This window comes from Lingula anatina, chromosome 1, assembly GCF_051362555.1.
Source record: "Lingula anatina isolate TDL-2025a chromosome 1, LinAna3.0, whole genome shotgun sequence".
Taxonomy (NCBI): Eukaryota; Metazoa; Brachiopoda; class Lingulata; order Lingulida; family Lingulidae; genus Lingula; species Lingula anatina.
In genome coordinates this window covers 16,037,216-16,053,289 of record NC_141767.1, presented here as the reverse complement: position 1 = coordinate 16,053,289, position 16,074 = coordinate 16,037,216, and the positions used below count along the sequence as shown (strand labels likewise).

Genomic DNA, 16,074 nt, shown 5'->3' with positions numbered 1-16,074 from the left:
AAATACTGGTTCAATATGATACAGGCAAGCCAGGTGTATTTGCTTATGTTTCGTTAATGCATTAAATTTCTCTCCTTTCGATTATGGATGGGCATCGCTGCTATTTGCACTCATAGGGTGTCCTTCCCTACTGTTAAGACCCAATTTTTACATGACAATGGATATCATTACCGTGAAAATCTATCATTTGGAATTTGGAATGATGCTCAAAATGTTTTCCAGTCTTTCATATTTTTTACAGCAAAAATGACAGCATGATAGCTCACCTGAGCACTTATTTTTTCTAGCCTGGACCTGTATGAAAATTCCTTGATTATAGGCTTCTTATCCTTTTTTCGGAGAAACTCTTGTTTTTGATCATTTTGATAAAGATTTAGGTCGATTCATGCTGAAAATTCTAGAATTACCACGAGTTTGTAGGCCAGCAGCTGGTATACCTCTCTGTGCATTTTTTCATTTTGTTCAGCATTTTGTCGTAGGCTTATTTTTTTGAACTATTTTATATATTAAGGTGAAAGTGGATTGAAAATATGCAGAAGACCAAATGTGTTAGGAGCGTACGACGCACAACGTGTGTGGCCAGCGGTATATCATTTTGTTTCACTGAGATGTGGTAGATGGGCCACCTGATTGTGTCGAGTCCCGCTAGTGTTGATCTAACCCTTCTATCGCTCAAAGAGTGTGCTATCGGGATCTGGCCAACTGCACCACATTTTCAAAGATATACAGTTTCACAAATAGAAGGAGATACAGCTAGATTTGTGAATAATCCTAGCGATATGTTTACTTTTAATTGTACAGCTGCTATCAGTACTGGTGTGTTTTTAATTGATAGATTTTGATAGCAAGTTAACCTGTAAACGCGTTCCAGGCGTTGGCCTGAATGGCATATCTCACTTTATAAATACCGTTTCAACAAAAGTGCCGCACTGCTGAGCCTCGTAAAATATATCCTAATTGCACCGCATTTCATTTTTAAATTAGAAATGGGCTTATTTGTGATACCTGTATATCGTTAACATGCAGCTATGATCTTTTATGTTTGCTATTAAGGAAAAGTAATGTTTTCCTTTTCATAGGCAAGCTTGTGTATCTGTTTTTAATGGTTGTCTCAACTTTATAAACACAACATTAACTGTGTCGTCGTGACGCGTTGACCTTTTTAATCAATCCACTTATTAAGTTGTGCTAAGTAACTGTAACTTGCAGGCATGATAGTGATGATACGAAGCAGTGTAAATATTTTACTTCATCCCAGCAGCATTATGCTTGAGGCCAACGTCGCTTAGCATCGTGGTTTATTTATTTCTGTTTGCAAGTGTTTTGATGTTGAGTTTGAGTGGGAATTTGAAAACAAAGAGAGAGAGAGAGAGAGAGAGAGAGAGAGAGAGAGAATACAAATTGCGAGAAAGAGGAAGAGAACATTACGTGCATTTTCATTTCTTTTTTTTTCTTTCTCCTTTTTATGCACAGGGCAATTTAATGATAAATTGAATAATATATACGAACATTTATGTCGGCTTTATTGTAAGTCATTATTAAAACATAAAAGCAGTTGCATATCCAATTTTGCTATACATCCAACATCGAGGTAAATTTCTACACGCTTAGTCAGGTAAAAATGAATATTAGACTTGAAAATATATACTTTGAATTTATCCCTGTCCATTAGCAATGAACGGTTTCACACAGACAATCTTCAGACATGATTCACGACAGTAAAAAACTTCATTATATATTCCGGGTCAAATATTTCTAAAGATCCCAATCTACATAATGCCTAATACCAGTCTTTAGCACGACAGAAGGTATTTAATTGCACGCGCTAACACGTGTGCGACCAGGATGTGCAGAAGCCAGTATGTCGCAAGAGTGAGATTTCCGTTCATGGTAATTCATTGTTTAATAAATTGGATGGTCGCGTTCAAGACGCTTTAACTGAAATTTGCATCCTTATAAATGTGAGAGGCGGTAAGGATCCAAGATAATTTAAAGTTAAATTCGTTTTTTGAAATCAGGTTTTGATTCAGATTCTCTTAAAATGTGCATGCGTTTTAAAATTATGGATTTTTTTTTACATATCACATTGTTGAAGTGTAGTTTTTATATGTACAAGGTTTACGGTGAGCTGTTTTATACATATCGATTAAGTCATTTTGTTTTTTTGCAAAGCGATTCCCGAAGCTAAACAGAGTGTGGGGAATCGTCAAACACGCACATTTCTACTCCGGGCCCTCGGGGAAAATGATCGCCATCTTAGAGACTAACATTTTTCTGAGTCTCCGGGGAAAATCCCTCAACCTAGTTTACTATTAGGCCTGAAGATTTTGTTGGGCTGCTGGCCTTTTTCGATAACAGTACACTCGAGCTATTTTTTCACTTTGCACCTTGTGTGATATATCTTTTTAGTTGAATTCATACCCTTTTTCTCTGAAAAAAAAGCTGCTTTTGTGAATTACACTGACACATTCTTAATAACGCTACATCTGTCGGTATTTTTGCAATCTTTAACTATGATGAGATAATATTCCGTCATTTTCCACGTAATGGGTCAAATGATTTATTAATATCATTATTCTCTACAAAATGGCTCTTTATCATTTCGATAACATCTCTCTTAAAACCCTACTTCTTGATATGAAACTTCCGCTTTCAAGCGATTTTCTAACATTTTTGCTTTAACTGATACTATACTGAAAATATCTATCGCGTCATTTTGCCGTTTTCCTTGTCTAATATCAAAATTGTCGAAAATGTTTTTTCTTATAAAATGCTTCCGGTGACAACATTAACTTCTTGGTGTAAAGCTTCCGCGTCATTGTATTGTGATCGAGATCATATTTTGAGATTGTAGAAAATATTATTTCTTCTTAAATATTTAAATTCTGAAGACAAAACAATGATAGTGATTAAGTTTTAATAATTTATTTTTCAGTTTAACTTGCATTGTAAATGACATTGTTCCAGCTACGCTGGCACATCGTACAAATTGTTCACATGTATAAATGTGACAAAACTGATCAGAAAATGTGCACTTTATCAGACTACCAATATATCACAATTCATACTATGATCTTTTCAATTATAAAAGACATTTTCGAGTGAAGATGTTACAATCAGACATTCGTACCTTCGTGACACATCTGTACAGTACTTGCCCTGTATATTGCGTGACTAGATAATGTATAATATTAAATATGCGAATATATGCAATTTCTCGTACAAAAATACAAATTCTTTTAAATGGAATTCATCAACAGTAGAGCACCATAATCACGTAATTTGTACAGCTTACAGAAAGATTTACATAAATATATATTTGGCAATAACTGAGTATATACTGGCTTCAGCGTTCCTACTATATACTTAAACGATGCGCTGCATCGTGGACTTGACGCCTACACCTCGTGAGCTGCGTATATAATAGACCACTACATAAGTAGCTACGTGCATATACGAAATAACGTATTTTGTTTAACATGTCAGACATAAAAGGATACCCTGTACCCACTATCTGAAGGTTTAGATTGGCAAAAATGAAGAGCCGGAGAAATAAAAAATAATAATGATTTAAAAATCATTAAGTGACAAGCTAGCGCTAAAATAACATTATGTACACGCTATAAATAGGCATTTGTCCAGCAAAATATGTATATGAAACAAAATTATATTGTACAAACTTAAAACCCGGAAAGTTGCCTCATCCAAGGGTATCACAAAAAAAAAAGAAATTAAAACATGCATGCAAAACAAATTGCACGATCTTAACAAACGGGCATTAAAACAAAACATGCCATCAGCTCTCTTATGGAGTGTTTTAACGTTGTTGGAACACCTGCATCGTTAACGAACTAAAAAACAGTCACCGCGTTCATTACGAAACGCCAGAGATGAGACTCGGCTAGGTGACCGTCGATTGAAACCTTGGCTCATACGAGCAGCTAAGGTAAGTTGACCGTTAAGTCGAGGTATGGCGTCCCTCACTGGAACAGCCACAGTTCTTGGTAAGACATCTTGCGCATCCCACGGACCTCGGCGCAGTACCCCGACAACCTGACAGACGCCAACGACGGCGACGCTTGCATAGACAACGCTTGACACACCATCCCAGCATGCATTGGCTAACTCGCACAATATCATGCTCACAAGTTGACCAGTTAAAAGAGAAGAAATCTCAATCAACGGCAGTTCAGCGTAAAAATGTCTATACAGCATAGAAAAAAGCAATGATTTCAGGCTCATGCCAGCCACGTGCGGTTTAGATGTGCCTCTTCATGTGCAGAGACAGGTGATCGCTGCGAGAGAACGCGCGCTCGCAGAGGTGGCACTGGAAAGGGCGATCCCCCGTGTGTTTGCGGTAGTGGCGCGTTAACTCGTCGGAGCGGGCAAACTTCCATCCGCAACCCTTCCAGTTGCAGTGGTATGGCTTCTCTCCCGTGTGTGTGCGGAGGTGAGCTTTCAAGTGGGAGCTTTTGGTGTAAGTCTTACTGCAGCCCGGGTGGGAGCAGCTGTGCGTGGTCTGCTTCTTGCGCCCCCACGTTCTGCGCCCCCTTTTCTTTGGTTGATTTGGATCAAGACCCTGAGGAAAGAGAAGTTCGACTAGCTGCGGAGAGTTGGGTGGTGTGATGACGTGCGGAGGTACTGGCGTGATCTGCGGCGCCTGGTGGGGGAGTTTGGGGAGGATGTGATGCGGGTGCATCATGTATTGCGTTTGCATCATCTGGAAATGCATGGCTTTCATGGGGTTCTGTCCGTCCTCTCTCATTTCTGGGGAGGCAGGGGGAGTCATGTTGCCGATGTGTACGTAAGGCATTTGTTGTTGTTGTTGTTGCTGCATATTTTGCACAGGAATGGCAGTCATGCTGGCATTGTAGTTGGCACACTGGTTAGACATTGCTGGGTACTCCTGCTTCATTTGGGTGGTCAGCTTCTGCTGCTGTTGTTGTTGTTGTTGCTGGGGAGGATGCTGTTGTTGTTGTTGTTGCAGCTGGGGAAAATAAGTGTTACTTTCACTATCGAATTTTATGTCAGGAATGTCCAAGAAAGCGGAGGAAAAGTCTGGTAGCGTCTCAGCATTGGTTGGTGACATTCGCTCTTGTTTCACCGACTTCAACCCGCTGTCTTCTGGGTACATGTTAGCCTCTTGCATCATGCTGTTGGACAGAATGAAATCAAAGTCAAGAAGATCGTCATAGATCTCATCCGTGCACTGGGCAGGGGGCGTTGGGTTGCCCATTCGCATGGAATGTTGTTGAGGCATCTGCGGGCTACCACAGGAACTGCTGCCGCTGCTGCTGGCAGTGCTCATTGGGCTGCCTTGGTTACTGAAGGTGTCAGCCTGAGTATTGTTATTCCCAAACATCATGTTGTCATATGGGCTGTTATCTTGATATAGGAGACATTCGACATCTCGCCATGTCTGCAATTTAAGAAATAAGGAATACGTAAATAAAAGATGAAATCATTAAGAAACATCAACCGCATTCGATATTTCAGTTTGTTTAATAAAAGCTTATGTTACTTATCTTTAACATTGCACAATGTGCTTAAGGATGTCGTGGGAAGGAAGCACTTCAGGGGATTATACCGCCTTTTACCGATAATTACAGGTGAACTCTAATCCGCATATTTCGGTATAGCACCGCGCGCTTTTATGAACACAGAAAATCCATCTACTAACAATTCTGCCATTTACTGTCAGATTCAATGTCAGTCCCATTCGGAAAAAATCATCAAATTATCTCAAATATCAACTTGTCAATTAAATAAATTGATTGTTTCGTTATTTACTTGTTATTGCCTTTTTTCTTTAATAATAGTGTTCTTGTTTTAAAAGGCAAACGCACTATCCCGAGTTGTGAAAAGAAGACACCTTATGACAATGTCAGTGTCAACTTCCAATGATCTGACAGTAACATCTCTATCACCATTAGTAAAAACACTGTTTAAAAGTTTTAACCAGTGACATACAATGTATAACATTGTATCTAAAATAAAATAGTAGTAACTCACCGTATCGTCTCCGCACTTTGTCAATGTATTTTCAGCGTTAAGCATAGGATCAATTGCCTGTGCCATCTCGATCATGGTTGCTATCGAAGTGATACTAGTATCCAAGTGTTTTGCAAAATATACAAGTCTCAGCTACAGCATATCATGTACTTGTTTTCCCACACTGAGAGTCATAGACTATTGATGTTCAACTATGATCATTCTTATTTCAGGTCTTCTCAGCGGCGTATCTGATTGGTCGAATAGTCACGTGGACCCTGCTCTATTTTTAGAAGGGTATATAAAGGCTAGCTGATGGAGTGGCATTAGCCAGAAATGACGTACAAGAGCGGAACGCGCTGTAGCTCGTTACCTGGCTCGTATCTAAATAATTATAAATAGTTACGAAAGGTAAAAATTACTCATCCGGTTGTCCAATGTCAAAATCGGGAAGTTCAAAGACCTTTCCACACATGACAAATAGAATCATTTACAATCATTTACATTTAGAATGTATAAAAACTTGTTTTTGTGGCAATGCAGAATTGGTATTTCAAATTTAATAGCGGGAAATGCCCCGGCCAATGGTGTCGAGTGACCTCGAGACTGAATAAACTGGCCAAACTATCAACTCTGTGTTTACATACCGCATCATATCTGACCTAGATGTGGGAAATTGTTTGCTATTTTTGGACGGGTATATAAGCGGGCTCAGGAATCTCGACTGTCGATCAGTGTCGCCTGGGCATTTGAACGAGCACACGGACAAGCTGGCCGGACATTGCGAAAGTCACGATACAATACAATGGAATGACACTTTAAGCTGTCAGACTAATTGGCATTGGAATAATAGATCATTTTTTTTTATTGTACTTGGATTTTTGCCCCATTGGCAATGGCTGATTCAGATTTATTTGGGCATTTGGAAATAAAATGAAATAAAAATTATACGCTCATATTTGACTCAGCGTATAATTCTTTTTGAGTAGAAAAAAAATAATTAAAAATTTCACCTACAAAGAGATTGTATGGAGACAGAAGTGAAATGTGAGAATATTGACAGGTGTATGTGTGTGTTTTGGGGGGCATGTATGATAATGAGACGATTTTCTATATATTTATTTTTAGATGAAAGCAGAAAATATTCTGCTTCATGTTTTAACTGCTGCCAAGTTACTGTCATTTCAAACGGTGGGGGGGGGGGGGGGGGGGGGGAGTTGGGGGTGGATAATTTACGGCTTGCAGAGACTGGTTTTAAAAAGGGATTCAAGAACACCGTTCTGTGTTTTAAATTGAAAAACCGCTTGAAATATTCAACTTAAAACTAATCATTTTCCTGAAACATGAAGTTCAAGTAGCCTAGACATAATATATTTTTTCTTTAAACTCTTCTCGTTTGATAAGTTCCATATGTTGCTGGTCTGAAACCCTGGAGATTGCTTGGATATATTTCCGTAGTGACGTCTGGTTACCTTGGGAACGGCTGGGGCTCAGAAAGAAACGTTCCCAGACACAAACTCTAGAATGGGGTCATATTATAAAGATCAACAGCGTAGCGGTGAATAAGTTGGGCCGTTAGTCACTGAGTTTACTTTCTCGTGTTTCTCACAGTGAATTATTGCTGAAAGTGACTCACTTTTAAATGTGAGCATTGCACGTTAATCTCTTGGAAATTTGATGTAAAATTGTCCAAAATCAAAACCTGACCATAGCTCTTACTCATCCTATTATTTACTTATTGATACGTTTCAGCAATTTTTTAAGTGACGCATATAAGTTTAACTTAAGTCAGAAAAGTACTTTAAGGTTTAAACTAGACGAGATGATATACGAGTCTCAGTACTAATTAAGTGAGGGAAAGCCTTAAGGAAAAAGTCAACTGGCAAAATTGTGTACCGATCAATGCATCAGTTTTTGGACAGGAATTTATTTTTCGATATAGCTATAAACTGGTATTCTTTCTTTTCGACATCAATGCCCTTTCAGTAAACAAGTTATTTGTTTGCTTTAACGCGTTTAACGTGGGCATCAGGTAACCAGGCACAAGCCGCAACTTCCACAGGTGTAGCAAAGGGACCTGATCAAGGTTCTCCCACGGGGTAAATGCTAGGGTCCTCAGAACATAAACCAGGTTATCAGTCGAAATACCCATCTGTTTATGTATTTTACTATTGGTAACTATGGATTGTTCGATCAGAGTGGGAGGTTTTGACTAGAGCTTGTATTGTCACTGAGATTAGAATGGATATGTCAACAAAGATGGTGGTAATCTGCAGTTTGTCAATGTTGCCCCCCTCCCCATTTCCCCTCTTCCCTATATTTGACATTTAAAAAAAAATCACGATATTTTAACAATTCGTTATTTATGAATGAAATTTAAAGTAAGACGTGTATTAAAGAAGCACCAGCTGCTAAAATAGAGAAGATGAGAAAAACATTGCACTCTTTCACTGCACGCCATATGAAAAACTGGTATGTGCTTATCGCGGTTGCGGTAACGGAAGACGGCCTTGTGGTTACAGATTATCAAGTGGCTTTTACGTCATGGCTATCCCGAGTTCTGGAAGCTGCTAATTTCGGAAGTAAACTCTTTTGTATTTCTTTTCAATATTGAAAGTTGTGGGTGGTTGCCTCTGAACTTTGAACCGACGTCTTGTATCCTTCCAGATTCCTTTTGAGCCATTCGTACGCCTTCGACATCAAGATGGGGGAGGGGTTTTATTTGTCAACTCATCAATGGCGCATTTTTGTGGGGAAAAATCAGTCGAAATCGTCCCAAAATTTGACCTGGATCTGATTGGTTTCCACAAAGTAGTGTTTTGTAATTGAAGAACAGTTCACCTGGATTATGTAAACGTAGACAGCGTGAGAGAATGTGTCGAAGTATAAGAGATAAAACGGCTGATACATGACAGCTGTCACATATGAATTCTTATATCTCCAGTGTCGTAAAATAGGAGACAAAGAAATCATGCACCCTTTTAATCACTGTGATAAAGAAAAATAGTTAATTATTTAGCGCGCTTGTGTGTGTGTTGCAGAGGAGGGGGGGGGGGGGAACAGATTATCTTCACATTTTGTAAATGTCGCACTTTTTATTTGAGATAAGGGCAAAGTCTCCCATATCTTGACCGCACAATTGGTTTCCGGGAAATTGCGCAATCGAACAATAGTACCCAGTACACTGCGGCCACATTTTAATACCTTTGTCTTCAATGCTATAAAAATGAATAGTTTTTAATTCAAATTCTTCATGAGAATAGATATAATTGGTAAAAAGAAAATGCACAAATGATTTAGCAACGATTAAGACTGACAAACACCAGATATTACCAGTGCTTAGTATTAAAAGGAATGGCTTGATTAACTTGTTTCCAAAGAATTAATCGTGTTGATATTTTTCTCTTGGATACCACAACATGGTGTATTACATGACGCAAAGAAAAAAAAACAAATAATGTTAAAGGCCATATATTCAAAAGCTCCCGCGGACGTGTATAACGTGCGACCATGCAGAATCAAACAAACAAAAAAGTTGATTCTTTTATTCTTTAACAGGCTTTGTGGACAAACGGAGTGCTTCTGTTTACGAAGGGTATTTGGAGGGTGTGCATGAATTTTTTGACATACAGTTAAGCAGCATGACCCCCCCCCCCCCCCCCCCCCCCCCCCCGCAAAAAAAGGATTGTTCTAAATTAAATGTCTAATTGTCTGCATATTTACAGTAGGCGATACAAACATTTTGACAGAATTCTTTTCATAAATCCGTCTGACGCAATTTTATTTTACTTCATAATACCGTGATTAGATAAGGAAAAGATTTAAAAATAACTAGAAAAAAATCTAAAGGTCTGTGGACAATGGGAAACAGCACTTTTACCACTTTTACGACAATTCTATCTTACCTTTATTTACCACCTACTACATTATATCTATAGCGATTAAATCTTTCTGCGATCATTACGTTCAATTGTTGTGTTGTTATTACTCAGGGAATGTTCAAATCCCATGAGAAAATATCTAGTATTGATATTTTCGAACTGTGGAGTATACAATCCGATAATATGTTATAAAGCCGCAACTATAACTTTTCAGATGATCACGAAATAGTATCGTAAACAAATGTTAATCAGGCCATATCTCCATGACTTTGACCCGGAGTCAAACCATAAATATACCCTGGCTTTTTTATATTATGGATACGGAATTTATTTACTTACTAGGAGCTTTAGACCTATTTGACACATTTTATGAGTCAAAACATGGTATGTGCCTGTTTGCTTGTTGTAGCAACTTCAGTGAATGCTTGTTTATTCTCCCAATGTTGTTAATAGCAACAGAGAGCTGTGCATTAACTCTGGGTAACATAAAAAAATAAATAAATGAGATATTCAAATGAAATTGCAATATTTTTCCAACTGAAATCTTCTTGTTTGAGCGAAACAACTCCCAATAAAAGAATAGTGATAAGGGTTTTTTTTCTAGAAAAAAAGAAGAACAGGCACATTTTTGTTTGAACACCGCGCGTGACAACGGGCGTGGGGTCATTTTTATGAACTTATTAAAATGATACTTGAGTGATTTTTCTAGTTACCCACACCTGAAGATTAAATTAATTAAATTTTATGTCCAAAGGTGTGTCTGTTACATCCTACGAACACACTTATCTCGATAAGGAATATCCAAAAACAAAAAATAATAAGAAAAAATTCATGTCAAAAAGGAGCAACGATAAACAGAAAAAGGAAAAATAATAATAACAACAAGATGAAATTGACGCACCTCTCGAAGGTATTTGCATCCATTGTATTTTTGTGTCAACATGGATATATTCTCTGCACAACCCGTTAGGCGACCTAAGGTGTGCGGCACCACACTACCCACGTAAGCTGAAGCAGTATCGAGTTTCAAGGTGTCACCAAATTAAAAAAATATTAGTCATCTCTAGAACTTTTGTGATATCTCTTTCTAAGCGTGGGAGGTATGCTATTTTGATTACCGTATAAATGTCACTGAAAATAGTTTTTAGCTGTCGAACCAAGGGATGGGGAAGGACACGTTTGTCCTTGCAATACTATATTTGTTTCGTTTTTTTTTTTCTATTTCTAGATTCTTCTTTCTCGATGCCATCTAATTAACATTGTTTTTAATACATCACCACAACATGACTGTTTCTTTAAAACAGACTTCTGAAGGCATTTGCGTTAGTGAGGATGCAGACATGAGTTTTAAGAAAATCCGCCTTTAAGTGCGCAATTTCGAAGCGAAGGCGGTTGAGTTCTGTTTTCATGTCGCCGCTCTAAACTTACGCATACCAGTCAAGCTCAGCGCAGCGCAATTGCAGGTTAACACGACGGCAAGTTTTCTGCCCTCTGGGCACTGAACCTTTCTTTTCATTGCATAGGGCCAAATGATGACCATACCTGTCGCTCTCCAGAATATATTTTACACTATAAATGACAATACTCGTTTGATACCTGCATGAGCGCAGGTACCTCGGCGGCTACCCTCTCACCACGCTCACCGCAAAAGCTGAGGAATTTTTAACCGTAATGAGAGTGCTAGCCTTCAGTTAGGCGTCAGATAAACGTTAGAGCCTCCGGGATCAGAGTTGTAAAGTAAAACAAGTGTCGCTCCTTGTAGATGATTCAACGATGCATAAATGAGAGTTGGCCAACCGCTATTTTCTGTACAGACACAGGTTTATCATTATTGTCAAGTCAACAAAGTTCTACATTTGGTTTTTGTAGTTTTTGTTTTTATTTCTATCTCGCTTTGCAGGGTGGGCTGGTTGGTGGTGGTGGTGGGGGGGGGGGGGGGGGGGGGGGGGGGGGCATTGCAATATGGGTTGTATGTTACAATTAGGATGTTCATTTCTACAATCCAATTACTACTGTTATCATCAATATTAGAATCTAGTTACCTTTTTCCGTTACAGAACACTTTTTGTGTAGGCCTTTTTCAGCAAATTCATTTCCTTCTTAATAAAAGTGCCGTATCAAGTCTAACTAGTTTAGCGGCAGTGTGTAATATCTCAAGCTGGACAGACACAGAGTGTTTTTCACCTACAAGTAAGAAGATATACGAGTATAGGAAATTGTAATCTATCACCTGTAACACGTGCACAACAGAGTTCTATAGTAGATGGTCTTTCTACACACGCGACGTCGTTGCTTCAAGTCAACTTGAAGTTCTGCAAAAATTCAGCGTATAGTAATTTTGAACAGTCTTTCTAGTACTAGCGATACTAATTTCTGTTCAGGAATTATTCTCTATTTTGTCCACAGTCACGCATAATAAGTGCATTTTTTTCTGATTTATACTTAAGGGCTTCAAATTTGTTGAAAAATAAAATAAGCCAATAAATGATAATAATTATAAAAAATCAAATTAACTAACTCATGGTACCTCAAATTTCATTTAGAAAGTTATTTTCAAAGATACTTTTCGATGAAACATGGGTATGGATAAAAATTGGAAACTCATTTCATTTCACAACTGTCGTTCATGTTATTCAATCATCGTCTAATCGTAGTAGCATTCGGTAAAGTTCATTTTTAAATGTCACCACCGTACGTACACGGATTTTGTAATATGAGATCATTTAAGACCAATCAGAAAAAGAAATGTTTTGCTAGGTCATGCAAATGTCAGTGCTATTCTATAACTAAAGGACAAGATGCGAAGCCAATGCATGACTTTTTTTTATCTCCGTCAGGTTATGCTCGTTTGTTGACAAGAAATTCTATTTTTTTACAGATTCTGGAATTTTCGAGGGAAAGTGATTACACTTAATAATTTTTCAAACATTTCTTTATTTTATTATTATTTACATGTTGCCTTGCTGGTGATCTACGCTCTCGGATAAATGCACTACTAATAAAAGAAAGTGCTCTGTATTAGTCTTACCATTAAAAGTACTCAGTAATAAAAGTACTGTGCAGGACGAAAAAAGAGAAGATCGCCTGTAGAAAATGGAGTATGTGACACATACAAAGGGTTTTGTTAGAATAACAAATATAAGATATGTTCTGGTCTTAATGTGAGAAGTGTGGTTAACGCGCTTCAGATAAGTTGCGTGTTTCTAACCAGTTACACCCCTCACGCCAATCCCGTTCGGTGACATCAAAATCATAACGCCACATTTAATAAACATTAAGAGTGGAAATAATAACTCATAGTGCTACAACAAATGTAACCTAAACGAGGGTCCATTTAGCCAGATGATTTACAACCAGCGTGGATGTTCACAATATTTATTAGCATGGGAAAACTGAATGAAACGTCCGTCACTCGATCACAGGGAGGGGTGGGGCGCGCGGTGCTTTTATGTAACGTGTCCCGGGAAGCCATAAGTCCAGTCGGGCACAGCTCTCGCTGGTACAAGTCTGGATGACAGTAAACGACTTTTAAGGAAAAATGGTCGCTGATTAACAAGAGTGAGTTCCTGCTAAAACACAATGAGCGCCTCTGTAGGCTCATTCATTACCATTAGCACCTGACCTTATTTGGGCGGCACAACTCGCGTGAGCGCATCACATTTTGCGGAATAAATCAAAGTGACCGTTGTTAACTGACCGCTGATGTTCAAGTAACAACAACAAGACATCCTACGAAAGTTTGCTTCTTTTGAAGATGAAAGGTCCCCCTCAGGAAAGCCTTGGGGACTAATCATCATTAAAGTGGTCGTATTTGCGCGACTGCTTGGCCATTTCCCTTGTTTTGGTGTTTTTTGTTATGCCATTTCCTAACTGGAAGGTGGAAGTGACCAAGAATCACGAACTTATTTTGAAAGAGAAAAAAAAAGCTAAATGAAAATCGCATCTATTGCCTTACACCTCTGCGTCGGAGGAGTTTGATATGTTTGATAGATAAAGTTAATAAAACTTGTAAAGGGCTCATAAACTACTCATAAATCTTGCATAAAGCTACTCAACTCACATTTTATTTACCAACTCCCCCAATTCCTATACACCTTTTTAAACATTCTTCACCAATAGATAGGCAATATATATTTTGAGTCTATAATAGTGATCCAAAGGAATAAACCTCAAGTGCCTCAAAGAACGGTATTGTTTTGTAACTCAAAATAAATGAATTTTCTTGACAAATCTTTCTGGCTCTATTTTTTGAAGTAACAATTCATCGTCGGTGTTAGGGATGAGCATAAACAAGATGAGTCAAAACGATATGATCTGAAATGACCACGACTTCAGAAAATGAAAAATTTAGATACTATTTACTACTTTAGATAACTTAAGTAACCCCAAAAGAAAAAAAAAAACACACAACAACATAAATAATTTTGAAAGTATTCATAAGTATCCATTCAGACTATTGATAGGACTAGAATATACTGATTTGACGGCTAATTAAAAAGACTACAGCTGAACAAGGTTTAAAAACACTTATATTTCCTTCAGCCTTCAGAAAATATCTCTAATCTTCTTTATAGTGTTTTTGCCTAAACAGGACGCAATAATGAACTGGCCAGGGATGAAGCAATGATACGACGTATTAGACATCTTTTATGTGCGTATTGTTTTGTTTCAATAAATATTGAATAATAACGATAGTGATAATAATAATGATGGTAACGTTTTCATCATACAAGCATGAATGGATAAATAGCTCATACTCGCATCTATTTTGAAAAGTTTTGTTCATTACTCAGAAAAAGATCGTGAAATAAAAGCTCAGAATATTGCAGTGCATAGATGGACATTATTCTGGACACGTGTATAGTGAACGGGAGAAAAAGGTCTCCAAGATCCCATATCCATAGACATATTTTTTCCAGACTGGTCCTCGGCATTTTTGGCCAGCTGTGTCCAAATTGGCATTATTGATGTACAATTTTGAAAGGTAAGCATGTGACGGACACAGCTGCTGTCCTTTGACGGCCACCTCGGGCATCACATATAGACAGCAAACATACACTGATTTACATAGCTCAGAGAACAGCTTTTTTCTTCTTCTTCTAGGAGAATTACTCGAAGGACTTGTTTGCCCTTTTACTTCTGTCATGGTGACTGTTTATTGAGGGAAATGCAAAGTTCAATAACGACAATAAAAATAACAATATTAATAATAATATCAATTAACTATATTCCGAATGAACAAGAAGCAAGGTCCGGCAGATTCCCCAGTCGTCTAGCACCCTGTTTCGTTTATATTTGCACTAAAATAAAATCTATACTGATCACATTACATATAGTTTTCAAATTCTTTATGCAGTGGTCTTTTGTAAACGTCAACAGACCCGTATACAGGTAGAAAACCCGTCTATGGGGGGAGGGGGCGTCTAGGTCGTTCCTCTTGGGCCAGCTAAGCCCTATAGATAAAAAATGCTTAGCCAGCCCAAGAGGAACGACCTAGACGCCCCCTCTTGTGCCGGCTAAGCCATATAAATAATAATAATAAAAAAATGCTTGCAAAATCCCAAACATTATTTTCTTTGCCTCTTCCACTCCTTCTTAGGCAAAACCATGTTCATTCAATAAAAATCGCCCTTTGGAAAGTAAAATTTTGTATATGGATATTTGAGGGGAATTATCACAAAAAAAAAAAAAAAAAAAAAAAAAAAATTGTATACAAATTGGGGAGACTTCTTGCGACCCGTCTCATCCCAACTGTCCTAGTTTTATATAACGTGACCCGTAAGTAAAGAAAAGTGATACATATATGTGTACGCGCTATATCTATTATCTTGTGTAGCTAATAAATGATTTACAAAGATAAGGATTGCACCTAAATATATGGGATCGTGTGTTTTTCGGTGTTAAATTAAAAAACTCATGTAACATGAACATTTAGCCGTATCCTTAAACAACGCATTTCTCTTCCCCGTTGGAGCAATTCCAACGAGGGGTTTATCAATGGGTTCTCAAAGAGGTATTATTCTGCTGCTTTTCGTGTATGAAAACAATCGAGTCTGTTACTCGTGCGCATGATGCATGTCTGCCGGCGTTAAATCGGATACACAGCAAAGACGCATCTGAGAGAGAGAGAGAGAGAGATAAAAGGAAGGAGTGGTAGACCAAGAGGCAGTTTGTAAAATCTTCAAGTTAAGAATATAACCTG

At 38.0% G+C, this 16,074-nt stretch overlaps 1 protein-coding gene across 1 annotated transcript; it reads right to left on the bottom strand.

The window, feature by feature from the left end:
- Nucleotides 1–2,909: 2,909 nt before the first annotated feature.
- Nucleotides 2,910–6,216, bottom strand: LOC106172710 (uncharacterized). Its single transcript, XM_013553519.3, has 2 exons — nucleotides 6,013–6,216; nucleotides 2,910–5,419 (listed from the first exon to the last, which is right to left on the bottom strand). Exons 1-2 carry the CDS (start codon nucleotides 6,085–6,087, stop codon nucleotides 4,259–4,261), a joined length of 1,236 nt encoding a protein of 411 aa, XP_013408973.2. The 5' UTR covers nucleotides 6,088–6,216; the 3' UTR covers nucleotides 2,910–4,258.
- Nucleotides 6,217–16,074: the final 9,858 nt, after the last annotated feature.